This window comes from Manacus candei, unplaced genomic scaffold (assembly GCF_025592945.1).
Source record: "Manacus candei isolate 608988 ecotype Guabito, Panama unplaced genomic scaffold, ASM2559294v1 h1tg000014l, whole genome shotgun sequence".
Taxonomy (NCBI): domain Eukaryota; kingdom Metazoa; phylum Chordata; class Aves; order Passeriformes; family Pipridae; genus Manacus; species Manacus candei.
The window spans coordinates 33,391,180-33,405,612 of record NW_026138062.1 but is presented as its reverse complement, the minus strand read 5'-3'; the positions used below and the strand labels follow the sequence as shown (position 1 = coordinate 33,405,612).

General features: G+C 41.2%; 1 protein-coding gene across 8 annotated transcripts in view; it reads left to right on the top strand.

Annotated features, from left to right (window-relative positions):
- The window catches only part of MTUS2 (microtubule associated scaffold protein 2), a 252,063-nt gene that overhangs the window by 71,004 nt on the left and 166,626 nt on the right, over positions 1-14,433 (top strand). For 3 of the 8 annotated variants that reach the window (XM_051779009.1, XM_051779007.1, XM_051779006.1), the window contains exon 2: positions 7,844-10,430. In XM_051779009.1, the coding sequence (XP_051634969.1) occupies positions 8,148-10,430 (2,283 nt within the window). In that variant the 5' untranslated portion in view covers positions 7,844-8,147. Of the gene's footprint in view, positions 1-4,666; positions 4,699-4,774; positions 5,046-5,343; positions 5,447-5,659; positions 5,750-7,843; positions 10,431-14,433 lie in introns of those variants that run through there. The other 5 variants (XM_051779010.1, XM_051779003.1, XM_051779005.1 and 2 more) reach the window with 4 other exon arrangements.

Below are 14,433 nucleotides of genomic sequence, written 5' to 3'. Positions count from 1 at the left end.
CAGTTTTGATAATGAGTCTGTACTGTGATTTGGGTGCTTTCTAGTTGGTTCTGGTGAGTCAGGACTTGGGCTGAATCCATCTTAGTGCTCCTCCTCTGGCTGTGTCCCAACCTCACTCATCACAGGCTCAGTTTTCAGGAACTCAGGATCTTGGTGAGCAGCACGAGCATATGTGGCCATACCTGATGCATGATATCCTACATGTGACACGGTAACTAGAACTAAAGGGGAAATACTGACCTAAGGAAAGAAAGTAAAAAAAGAAATGTCTCCTCATAGGCCCAGGGAAAGCAAGACTTCTCCACTGGACTTGTTATCACCCCATTATTTAGGAAAATAAAATGTTAATTTGGGTAGAGGAAGTAACCTTTCTGTGTCACCTGACTTGCCATTTAAAAAACTTGTCAACATGAAGTAAATTTGATCTTGAAATATTACTTGGAACTGAAAATGAAAATATTTGATTTAGAAGATTTTGAAGGTAAATGTGACAAATGTTTAAGTCTGCTTTCTTCATAATAATTTTTATGAAATCAATTTGATAAACCAACATAAATTCATTAATAATTTGGATAAACTAAAATCTGCTTTATTGTTGAATAAAAAAAAGAAAAATTTGCTTTGGCCTTATGAAACCATAAGCTATTCTGTCTTCAGTTTTTATAACAATATTTATATGGGTGTAAAATAAGTAATCATGTAAATAATGATGTCATTAAAATTTATTGACTATAGAGACATTAAAAGCACTGAAAGACGGAAATTCTAGAAATGGTACAGAACCACACTCTACAAGAGTTTCTATTATCTTCAGATCATTTCAGTTTTTCTTTTGAATCAGAACAGCCTTCCTGTCACTTTCCAGTGTGTAAAAATTTTACATTTACTTTATCATCTCTTCTCTGCCTATGTTTTAATTGCTTGTCAGGCAGAAAGTTGTCTCTCTGAAGTACTGTCCTCTTCATGACATAGACCAATATTTCCATAGAATCTGCCAATGATGAGATTATGCTGTAATTTCCCCAAACAGCTGTGTCTGCTTCATTATGAATAGAAGCTGTCAGGGACTGTATCCAAATCTTAGTTCTCACCCTTCCAAATCACATTAACAAAATTATCACGTGCCTGGGTGAGCACTTTTCCACCACTTCTAATTAATTCCAATTGTATGTTACCCACTCCAAGAGGTTTATTGGCTTTTTTTTTAACATCCTAGTATCAGCTTTCAACTTCTGTCACCATTAGAAGTAATTCTTTGTAATGATTTGGGCTTCTCAAGAAGATATTCCCACTTCCTTTTCATCCAGCACTGTATTTGTTTCTTTTGTGGGGCTCAGCTCTTGGCAGTGTGCAGCCTTGGCATTAGATGTGGTGGCATCTTGTCTCCCAGAGCAGACCTCAGCAAGGCTTTGGCTAGTTTGCCAGTTCTCCTCAGTGGCATTTCTTGGGACGACTGTACATATCAGGAGGTGTCTGTTCATGCCAGTTTTCTGTAGTAACTGTAAAATCTCCATCTGTTTCCCACTTCGTACAAACACATCCCTCATGTACTTTCATCCGTCTTCCTGCATCACTGCACTGGTCAGACAATGGGATCATCTTTCCTGTAGGCCAAGATTTCTTTTTTTCCTTGGGGTCTGTTTCTGCAGGAGTTTTATCTGTGGGTGCTGTAATGCAGTCAAAGTCACTCATACTGTTCGTATCTGTGCTGCTTGTGCAGAGGTCAGCAGAGCTGAAGTTTGTGCTCAGCCCTTGTCCAGGATGCTTCAGGAGTTTGAGAACTTGGAGCTCATAACCAGGATAGCCTCTGAGGGAAATGACTGGAGGCTTCTCACTTTGTGCTTTAAACCAAGGTGTGATCAAGCAGTTGTAGCCACCTTCTGGGAGGATAAACACCCCATCACACCTCATGACTCCTCTCTGAGTCATGACGAAGGGCTTGTGTGCAGGTCCCTACATGTATCATAGAATCATAGAATGGTTTGAGTTGAAAGGGGCCATAAAGATCATCTAGTTCCAACCCCTTACCATGGGCAGGGACACTGTGGTGGGTTGACCTTGGCTGGATGCCAGGTGCCCACCCAGCCACTCTATCATTCCCCTTCCCAGCCAGACAAGGGAGAGTAAGATGGAAAACAACCTCTCCCAGCTCTTAACTCATGAATCCTTTGCTGGGTTTTTTTTCTCTCCTCTGTCTGGTTGCAGAAGGGAGTGAGGGAGTGGCTTTAGTGAGTACCTGGCATCCAGCCAGGGTCAATCTACTACAGACACCTTTCAAAACCAGGTTATTTGAAGCCCCATCCAACTTGGCATTGAACAATTCCAGGGATGGAGCATCCACAACTTCTCTGGGCAACCTGTTCCAGTGTCTCACCACCTTCACAGTAAAGAATTTCTTCCTAATATCTTACCTAAATCTCTCTTCTTTTAATTTAAAACTACTCCTCCTTGTCCTATCTCTGCCCATGTAAAAAGCCATTCTCCCTCTTTTTCTATAAACTCCCTTTAAGTACTGAAAGGCCGCGATGGGATGTACCTGGAAACCTCTCTTCTTCAGGCTGAACAATCTGCCTATGTGATGCTCTTTCTTGGGGAGTGCAACACACTACCCCACTGGGTTGAGAGCATTTACCTTGCAGGAGTGGGCAGTCAATCGGGGATGCTGGCCCGTGGCTGACCTTTTGCAGGCCCGAGCCATTTACAAACCCGTTGCTTTTTCTTTTTCTTTTTTTTATGGTAGTAGCAAGAGGCATCAGTTCAATGGCAGATGTGTTATAAAGTGTTCATGTGCTTCTCATACCCATTGTACTGAAAGAACAATCACCCTAAGCCATGCACAGTATTACCAGAACACCCTGATGTTTTCAGTGTGTCATGCTGTAAATATTCTGGTTTTAGACTCTCAGTACCAGGATGGGTAGGCAGCTATAACAGCTTGCATTAGAAAACATTTATACAGGAGCCAAACTTCTGGATGCATTTCAGGCTTTATTTCTTTATTTCCAGTTTTATTTGTCCATGTGTTTTGATAATTCCTTTGTATATCTCATAATTATTGCTGTTCTACTTTTGTGCCAAATTGAAAACAAACCAGGCAACCAATAGCATGAAGTGCTTCACCATTTTTCTTTTTTTCAATGCCTGCTGAGGATAAAAATGTTTCTATACTGCTTGCTTAACCAAAAAATCACTGCTATTACTATTTAGAAGCAGGCTGCTGCTTTCTTTTTCCAGACAGCTATATTTTACAAACTTGAGCTCTGCTGATACAGTCCCTGCAGTGTGTCATGGCACAGAAATCAACCAGCTCAGCTTCTCCTTCTCCCAGGTGTCTCCAGAGGGTAGGGTAGGACCTGCTGGCCAAATGCATCTTAGAGGGTAGTGGAGGAACTGCAATATCAGATGGGAAGAAGCTCTTGCAGACTTCTTTCCTAGATCATCATTAAATGGGCTCAGGTTTAAAATAGAGGCTCTTAAGAGATAGACATCTTAGAAGGAAACTAATACAGCTGAAGTTAAACAGAAGTATTTAATTCTGTTTCTGTCTCCTTGAACTTTTCTTCTCCCTTGGGATTCATAGGTAACCACAGTATCATAATTTTATTCTACTGTCTAGCATGTTCACATCATTTTGTAAGACGGTTTTGGTTTTGGTGTTTTTTTTTCACGAATATACTTTTACATCCTGCCAAGATGCTGTGACATGGAGAGCTATGACTTCATTTTCTACTCTCAGTGATTCAGAGGGGATAATTTTACGCTATACAGTATCAAGAATTTTTTATCCATATAAATGTTTACACATACCAAGTCCAGTCTGTAAGACTTGCAGACATGTTTCTTGTCCAGAGTCCCCAGTGAGGTGCTGCTGAGTGATGTAGTATTGTCATTGTTTGGATCGAGTCTCCTCTTACCCCCTTCTCTTATGCTGAGGAGGACATCTGAAGAGTTAGGAGGTTCACATCCCTCTCATTTCAGTGTTCCTGCACAGCAGGGAGTGACTTCAGATGTGTATATGTCAGCGAACATCAGTCAAGAGAGGTGAGTAATAAAACATAGAGGAAGAGCCAACAGAACCCAGACACAGCTGAGTCTTTTCATCTCACTGATTCCAAAGAGCATAGCAAAGTTGAGCCTGGATAGTGCCATTTAAAATAAACTATCCTGCAGAAAATCCAAGCCAAAGCATCTTAAATAGCATCTATTTACAGAAGAATGATCAGATCCAAGGTCCTAAATGTAACACAAAAACATATATCTTACTTCCAAATGTGCCTATGACAATATGTAAGTCTTTAACACATTGATTGAACCAAACTCCAAAGTTTGTATTCCTTAACAGGGAAAGTGGATTAATAAGGTATTAATTGACATAGAAGCTTGATTGTATTTTTATATTAATTTAGCAGGAGTTTTGTGTTATCAGTATGTTATATTCCAGACTGGATTCTTGTATTATTTACAATCTTAGAATCATTATTTTGTGTAGCCATTGTAATGGCAGCTGTAAAACAGATTGCAAAGTTAAGAAGGCAATATTCTGAAAAAAAAAAAAAGAAAATATTTTTGGTAATTGTATGGATATTAGTTGTAAGAATGTAATGGGTTCTTCAAGTCTGTGGCATCCTTAATCTGAGACTGGGTGTCATAAAAAGAGATGAAATTGGAGGGTTGGGTGCACCGAGTCTGTCCTGAAAGGTGTTAGCATGACACACGTTTCCAGAGTGCCCATCCTGTCTCACTGGCTCTGGAGGAAACACAGGAGCAATGTTAGCTGCCTGGACAGTACTTTATTATCCCTTCTCTTAAATTCTGTATCTCTGGCCAGCACTGGCAGCTGTAAGAGGTTAATCTCAACTGGCTTTAAGAGGTTAGTCTCAGGTTGTGCAGTGCCCTGTATTTGAGAGGGGCCAGATCTTTCCTGACCCTCATATTGATGAATTTATATCAGCAACAATAAGCCAAATTACTTGGTCTGGTCTCTGAAGCATACCAGCATGGTGTGTCTTACACACTGTGTGTGAAGATGCTTTCAATGAATACAGGTACTTCCAAGATTTTTTTTTCAAAACTGCCTTCATTTGCATTGCTACTAATCATAATGGGGGCAGTGTAAACAAGAGAAACCAGAGGTGCTAAGAGTTGCAGCCTCTTAGCACCTTCTTCATAATCTTAAATACCATGAATCCCTGTAAGAGATTTAAAGAAGAAAATAAGTAGAAAATTAATGTATTGCTACAGTTGTACATTTGAAATGCATCAGCCTGATATGGTACTTAGGGTTTAATGTACAGCACCATCATCATTTACTAATTTATCTACATATACTGCCATAACACCCAGGGTTCAGTGTGTCTGGGAACACAAGACAGGGAAAGAGCAAGTGGTGAGATGGAGAAGGCATGAACGAAGGAGTGAAGTTGAGCAGCCTCGGGCAAAAAAGGAGGTGGGTGAGGGAAAGCATTTTAGCTATTTGTCTTTGTTCCTCACCATCCAACTCTATTTTAACTGGCAATAAATTAAATTAATTTTCCCCAAGTGAAGTCTGTTTTGCCTACGACAGTACTCAGTTAGTCTTCTTGTCTTTATCTCAATTCATAAGCTTTTTCATCTTGTTTTCCCCACTGTGTCTTGTTAAGAAAGGAGAATGAGAGAGCAGATGGGTATCTGACAGCCAACCATGGTCAGCTCACCTCAATCTGTTAAAGTTATTGGCCATCAGGTGACACCCTTGGTGAAAGAGTACAAGGTAGTGCAAGAAAGATGAAGATGAATTTCCTCCATCTTTTTCTCTATTCCCCAGTTTTCCTCACTGCACTTTCTATTAAATTCATAGAATCATAGAATGAATTTGGGTTAGAAGGGGCCTTAAATATCTTTAATATCTCTTGCCATAGGCAGGGACAATTTTCACTAGACCAGGTTGCTCAAAGCCCCATCCAACCTGGCCTTGAACATTTCCAGAGATGGAGCATCCACAATTTCTCTGGGCAACCTGTTCCAGCATCTCACCACACTCATACTAAAGAGTTTTTTCCCTATATCTAATCTAAACCTACCTGCTTTCAGTTAAAAAATGTTACTCCTTGTCCTATCACTTCAGGCCGTGGTAAAAATTCTACATCCATCTTTCTTTCAAGCCTCCTTCAGGTACTTTAAGGCCACAATAGGGCCTCCCCGGAGTTGTCTTCTTCAGTCTGAACAACCCCAACTCTCTCAGCATCTCTCCATAGGAGATGTGCTCCAGCCCTGTGATCATTTTCCTGGCTCTCACTTTTGGTACCAGAGTGTGTTGCCATTTGTCAGCTGAGGGAGAAATATGAACTAACTGAACTCAGCTCCTTCTGAAACACATCAGTGCCCCTTCCTAGGTAACCAAAGAGATAACAACAGACATTCTTTGCCCAGTGAAAAGCATTTATAGTTTAGCATTCAAGTTGAGTATGTAAATTCTGGTATTGTCATTTTTTATGGAAAAAAAGGAACAATGAGAAATGAACCAAAATCTCTATAATGCATATATTTAATTTAATAAGTATTCAATTCTTTCTTCTCTGGGAATAAGACCAAAATGAGAAGTAGTTTAAAAGTCTTGCTTTACAATGTTTTGTGGAAAAGACTTATAATTACACAATTGTGTGGTTTTGAAGTGAAATTCTTAATACTGTGTTCTGTTTCATAAATTAATCTATTTAGTTATTGTTTGCTGAAGAGCTGAAACTGTGCCAGGAGCCTGAATCCAGACTCCACAAACATGTTTGCATCCTATAAAGAAGCTGGATTGAACTCAGAGCCAGATGTGAGCAGAGCTGAACTGAATGCAAAGGCTGGGAGGACCTGCTCATAGCAGATGTTAGAAATGGGGGCTCAGACTTGCACCCAGATGCTACAGACAGAGCAGTGGACTTAATCAGCACTTCCAGTTAGTGCCCCTGTGAGCCCCTGGTTAGAAACCCAGCTCAGCTGTGCTTTGAATTCCACCTTCTGGGAACTGTGGGGCACGTTCCGATTTCCAGTGTCCACATTTCTTTATGATGAAGGGTATGAACATGCAGGGTACAAGAAATATCTCAGAGAGTGAATTTAGACATGGAATAGACAGAAATCTCACCTTCATCTTGTTGGAGATGATAGAGTACAAAATCTGGGCTCCCAAAGCCCTCCCTCGTGGGAGGGAGCCAAAAGGACTGTGTTAGGACTGGTGTAAAATCCTCTGTATTTGAAAACACATACATACATCTGTCCCAGAAAAAATATATTTTTTTCTTTGCAGGTCTCCCGCCATAGTTTTTACTTTCTTGGAATCTATAGATCTGGCTGAGAAATGTCAAAGGGGATGGGGTGTCAGCACAATTATGGCAGTGATTTCTACAAGGCAAGGAGATAAACCCATAAACTTCTCCTAACGGACCTGGAATTTTATTATTTATGGCTAATATATGCAGTGGGGCTTTAAATGCTTCCCTAGCCACTCTTGGTGTAATAAAGACATTGTTGAAGCAATATGAAAATGTTTAGAAACTCAAGGTTGGGTCTCACTCTCACCAGGCTATCTATGCCTATTTCCACTTGTAAATCTATATATCTTAAAAACAGTAGCAACCACTCTTCTAACCAGGACAGTTTTTGCTGTGTAACTTCTCAAGTCAGAGATCTGTGCTACAGTAAGAGTCTTTGCTGGGAGCAAAGACGTGATTGAAACAGCATCTAAAGTATTTGAAAATACTTTGTCCTGGGGATGTACCTGGGGGTGCTGTTGATTTTAACTTAGATTTAGTTAGATGTTGTCTCTTTGGTTTTTTTCTTTTATTTGTGGTTTGTTGTTTGTTTTTTTTCCTCGTAGGTTGACTGGATTAGCTGGCTGTCATTCAGAAGGAACTCGGCAGATCTATTTTGCATTCGCCAAACCTCTTTACTGCACGTCATAAAGATTTCCTGGGTCCAGAAGCTGCACAAAAGACAACTGAGCAGCACAAAAATGTGACTCTGACAAGAGACTTCAAGCCTTCTGACAATGAATTTTCTACCGATCAGTTTCTAGTTTAAATACATAACTGAAGCATGCATAGTAGTTAACCTGATAGAGAAAAAAGAACTTTCTTATTAATTAGGACTACCAAAAAACAGCAATCACGTGAAGCTTCAAAATGAGTGGTCCATTAATTCCAAACAAGTCATGTTATGCCCAGCTTCAGGACAACCACAGCGAAATAAGAAATAATAATGAAAGCTTAGTGAGTGTGGGGGATACTAATGCCAACCAAATTGTATCGAAAGTTAGAATTATTGATGAGGATGTTAAGAAACACAATTTGACAGATGAAAGTGGGAATATATATTCTGGAGGAACAGAGAAAATTACTCATCTGCATACAGAGCAGAATAAACTTCTAACCTTCAAAGACTCACGGACCTGTCACACCAGTGTACAGGAAAGTAAGCTGCCCTCCACCGCAAGCAAGGAAATGGGAAAAGACTGTAGGACCAGCGAAGTTAAGGATATATCAAGGCATATCAGGATTAGCCGAGGACAAAGTCTGTCCAATTTAAAAAGTAGCACAAATGATGCCAACCTGGAGGTTATTTCCAAAGGTGATGTTGACTTCCCCCAGAACTTTTCTAAGGGAAAAATGCCCAGGACTGTGGAGGTGGAGAGAATAAAAAGGCTCTCCTTGGGAAGACCAAGTAAATTCTCTCCTCAGCCTGAAACATTTACAAAAGATTGCACTGGCCGTGTGTCATGTAAACGTCTGCTTTCTGCATCATTGGACTCCATCGACACATCTCACCATTTGATAGGAAATACAGAGAAATCACAGAAAACATCCACGGATCATTTTCTTGGGATGATGTTTCATCCACTTGACAATACCTCAGAGAAAAATACTGTATTTTATTCCAAACCATCTACCTCAGGGAACAAGAAAATAAATAAACTAGAAAATGTACCAAATGTTAACATTGAAAGCACACTGCATACATCTCATTCTCAACATTCAGCTGTTAAGCTCAATGAGATTGTTTGTAAATCAGAAGCACAATTAGGTCAGGGTGATAAAAGTAAAAAACTGGAGCTTAAAACTGCACCATCTTCACAATATAAAAATACATGTCCACAAAAGATAGAGAAAATTATGCTGGTAGAGTTCCTGAGGTGTCAAAGAGATGAAAATACTGCAGTGCAGGAACTGAAAAGCTCTGAGTCTGACACATCAAAATTTCAAGCATGTCATTTTGAAGACACCCATAATAAAGTAGAGGACCCATTGTCAAGCCAGGTGGTAACTTATCCTGATGACAAATTGCAAAGTGGTAATGTCACTATCAGTGGGAAAGGGAGAGGAAGCAATGACAGTGACAACAGGGCAATTAGCCAGGTTGGTGAGGAATATTTTACTGATGGAGAAGTGGAAACAATATTTCCACTCACCTGTGGTAGTAAATCCAGCGTCAAAGTGACACCTAGAAAAAATGAAAATTTGCATGAAGTTGACACAGGTTGCGCTGAAACAGTTGGTGAACAAATATCTCTTATACATAATATTAATCCACCTGACAGCAAAGCCTTGAAAGTTAATGAGAATAAACTGATGCTAGTCAAAGAAAGTACTGAGGATGCTGTTGTGCCTGCTTCTGATCTCTCTGATCATCACAGAGCGTGCAGTGCAGAGACAGTGTCAAACCAACAACCTGACAGCCACAACAGTGATGTGGAAACCTCAAGTGCTTCAGTTTCAAGGAAAAAAGCAGCTAATGCACAGAAACATCCTCCAGAGGAAGTACCAGAGAGCTGTAATGCTTCAACAAAGGCTGATGTCTTTTTATGTGTCCCAACTCCCGTGCGCCCAGTGGCAACGCTGGATGTTAATGGTCAGCCCACGCTATCAAACAGTAATCTGAAGGACCTTTATGCCCTTCATGATGACAAACTGTCAGTCCTACCTCCCATTGACAGCACACAGTTGTTAAATATATCCCCTAAAGTGCCTATCAAGACTGCTTGCAGCAGCGCCATCCCAAAACCTATCCTAGTCCACCCCAAGGGCTCGCCCACAGATAAGGTGGGTGCAGACAGTGACTGCAGTGAAAAGCTGGAAGAAAATGTCGAGATGAAACCTGCCATACCCCGGCCCAAACCTGTGAGACCTAAAATCATCACATACATTAGGAGAAACCCTCGTTCGATAGAGCAGCTTGACCCCTTGTTTGCACCGGCAGGGCTGCCCTTCAGTAGCCCAGCATGCAGCATGCCCATCTCGACGGAACAGAAGGCATCCAACGGAGGGGAGGCAAAGCCCACCAGCATCCTGTATGACAAATTTAAACCTGACCTCCAGAAGCCAAGACTCTTTGGTTCTGGACTAGTGGTGTCAGGAATTAGGCCCCCGGGTCATCACTTTGGTCCAATGAGTGAGAAGTTTCTGCAGGAGGTAAGTTTCTGCAGCTTTGACAGCTGCTTTTGTATTCCAGGTGGTAATCATTTGCTTATTTGTTGCTGCTAGAAGTTGATTCTCAAACATCAAATAAGAAATAAATCCTAAATCAGGGCAATGTGTGATCATCAGAAACAAACTTTACTGTTGCTGGCACAGACCCTGTTGCAATATCTTAGCTGTGACTGGAAGTTGTCACTATGCTCCTTCACTATTTTCCGGCAAATTGGTCACCTACTAGTATTATAAATAAGGATGTCTAGAAAGGAAAAGACCTGCTGAATTGGATAAATGGAATTTCTTTTTTTCCCTAAAGAATAGCTTTGGGAAATTATTGTAGTTTGCCCACAGAGACTTTTCCTTCTTAGTGGGAAGGCTGGTGGGTTTTTGTAGACAGAGCACTAGAGGTCTAAGCTAATTCCCTTCTGTTTAGCTGTACTGAAACCCAGGGACTATCAGAGCTCTTGTTAGATTATATATATCATACAGAAAAAGATTTACTTTTGACTCATTTAAATGCTGTCTCTTACATTGACCTGCACCTCAAATAAGATTTCTCCTTTCCCTGGAAAGCCATCCTGAGCAGCCTAAAGGTGATGAAAATCCCTCTGCCTCCTGAAACCTCATTGTGTTTCTGCCTGCTAAGTTGGGCAGGAGTTTTGATTTCCTGAAATCCCTTCCGGGGGGTGAGCACAGTGGAGGAAGGATGAACTTGCATCATAGGTGGAGAAAGGACAGGGAAGAGGAAGCTACATTAAGGTCTGGCATGTGCCTTTGCATCTGCTTCTTGGGACCTGTGATAGCTCAACAACCAGGCTTTTCGTATAAATACTGAAGATCACACAAGTGGTTTTAGTTTGAACAAGTCTTTAAAAAAAAGGTTATATTTTTTTGTTCTGTAACTCATGTGTTATTAAGGCTATTTTATTGCCTGCCTCATTCTACATACACTATTGATCCAAGGAATAACAAGGAATAACAAATTTGGTGACAGTGTTGGCAATCAAAATTTGGCAAATACCCAAATTAAGGTACTGTATGTATGGTATGTTAACAGGCAATCTACTGAAGTGATCCAGGATTATAGTTATTTTCCCAAACACAGAAAGGACAGTGCCCACTGTCATTTTTACCTCTAACTTCCATTTTCAGCTCTGTCCCTTATATTTTGTGTCCAAAGGAGGAATTACTAAGGTCATTGGGAGTTTGTCTATACCAGCCGTTATCAGTATATCTTCACAATCACCTTGTGAGGTGAGGGAAAATTACTAAGGTATTATTGTTTAATACCTGTCAATGGAAAATAAAGCCAAAATAACCCAGACTGTGCAACTGTTTTGCTCTTTTTAGGGTGACATGACCCTCTAAAGACCACAGGTGTCTATGACAGTTGGGGTTCAGATAAGCAGGCAGGATCAGCAGACACATCTGTGAGCAAAGGACAGATTTCTGTGCACAACTGAGGAATGTTTTTAGCTGGAGAAAGACTCAGGTTGTGGCAAGTCTGCAACATGGTTTTCTCTAGACTAGGGTTAGAAGTATGACTTATGGGCTGGAGAAGATCCAAAGCATCTTCCCCAATTCCTCCAAGAAATATGACTTTTCATGGGTATTTCAATAAGGGAAAATCTAACCCAAGCAAGCTGCTTGAAGCAGCTTGAGAAGCTGAATTGACAGGAGGAGAGGCTGGGAAGGAAAACTCAAACTGTTGTTTGCGTTATGAGTTTGCATTAGCCCAGGAGTCAGGAGCTGATAACAGAAGGTGAAATTTACTCTTTTGGGCTGCCACCCTAAAAGCAATAACCTTGCTGTCCTGCCAGTAAAAGGAATGCAAAGGGGTCTGATTTGGCTCACTGTGGATCAAAAGAAAGGAAAATGATCGATCCATGGAAGTGAACAGATGCTTAGAAGAACAACTGTGCACAGTATGAGTTCATAGCAGATGAGTGATCTGTAATCCAAAAGAAACCAATTAGGATGGAGTGAGATCAAAATCATTGTGGTGAAGGGAGAGTGTTGAAGACTCAGAGGTTTTGAAGACAAGGAGACTCTCTGTCAGTACGGCTGCTGTCTTGGTGAGAGAAAAAATCTGAGATTGACCAGTTTGCACATCCGATTTAAGCTTTGGAGAGCTTTGATTAGCATTTTATAGCTCTTTACATAGCTTTGATAGGGTTAATAGCTGCTATCAGTTAGACCTGTAATCCCTAAGCACCCTTCAGCTAACTAAGTGGTAAGAACAATAAAATATCCCTCCAGGTACCAGGAGGTAGAAGAACTAGGAAGGTGCTGTCTTGGACAGGAGACTCCAAGAAAAGACCTGGAGAACTCTATGAGAAAGACTTGGGGGCTGCCTCTGTGCAGTGGGGGGCCTGTAGGGCTCCTTGAGCTGCCTGTGCCAAAGTTAACTTAGGGCACTCAGAAAAAAATCCTAGCTCAGCCATGAAGGCACTCCAGATGTGCTGAGAGACTGGGTCCATAGCAGAATTGAGTTAAGGTTAAATGGGCAGAGACTTGCCTATGGCATTGGCAAGGGCTTTTCTTTGGAACCTTGGCATGATGTGTAGGTAGATCTTTTCATGCCTGTCTTCATTAAAAAAAAACCCAAAACCAAAAAAAGCCAACCAACCACAAACAACAACAAAAAACCCCCACCAAAAACACTACTGCTCAAGGTGAAATGCGAAATGCTTAACAAAACCAGTCGTTGCCCAGGGCAGATCACTGCTATCCATATGCTTCATCACAACGTGGGCTCCCCATCTCATCGTGGACCTTGTCCTCTTCTAGTCAGCACCAGTGGGTATTTGTGGTCACTTTGTGTTCCCAGTTGCCTCTACGTGAAGTAGCAGAGCAAATTGTAGCACCCAAAGACTATACCTGTGCTAGTGAACTAAACAGTGGAATCACATGGCCTCCAAGGCTCATGCAAGGTTGTCTGTACTGCAGGACTGGGAGCACACTCTCCAGCTCTACCAGCATGTGCTTACCCAGAGGCTGTTCCCAAAGGACCAACATGGATCAACCTGGTCTGCAGAGTGAGATTTTACCCAACGGATACAGTCCGTGCTCTGTCAGAGTAGTTGCTGGCTCACTTTACTCACTATTTTATGGCTGCTGCCAAGAGCCCTTGTTCTAGTGGGGGTCTGTAAGAAGGTCACCAGCCCTCCTGCCTGCCTCACCAAGGCTGCTCCTGCTCCATTCAACCACCTCTTTGGGTCCATTCCCCAGCACAGACATCTTTCTGCTCCAGAGAGCATAGACTAAACTGTTGAAACGAAGGATCTGCCAAGGAAAAAGGAGCAGGGGAGTTGTTTTTGTATAGTCCAACCAACAATTTCTCCCCTTAATCTCATTATCTGACTTGCCTGAACCAATGTTGCCAACTCTTTTCCTGAAGAGTTCCCTGAAGCAGACACTTGACAAAGCAAATTCTTGCTTGAGGCAATAATGTTGGACAGTGTTATAAACGAAGTAACATGAAGTAAGGTGTTGGGCATCTGTACCTGCTGGCCGTGCTGCCAGCTCTGCTTGGGACTACCCAGCCTGGGGAAATTCCTGTATGCTCTAAGTATATGCTGCAGACTTCCTGTTTCTTTCTAACAAATTCGTTATATCGGGTGTGTGTGGAATGAGCCGACAGCCACGCACAAGAAAACTCTTGACTGACCTTCTTCTTAGGGAACAGGCTGCAACAGATCTTTTCTTTAAAAGTCCCTGTACAAAAATCTAGTACAGAATGCTGACAGGTTTCATATTAATCCATATCTTTCTGAAGAGCTTTAAAATGGCAATAATTTTATACAAGTCTATTGAAACTGATTGAATTTTACACTTGGTGTATTCACAGATAAACAGAAAAGAAAAGATAATGTGTCTTCATAGCAAGTTTATGTCCCCCAAAACTGGGTTCTTCAAAAAGGAGCATCTAATTTTTGAGAGATATTTGACTAAATTCAGTTGGATTTGATTATCTTAAGGATCTTTTCCAACCTAAATG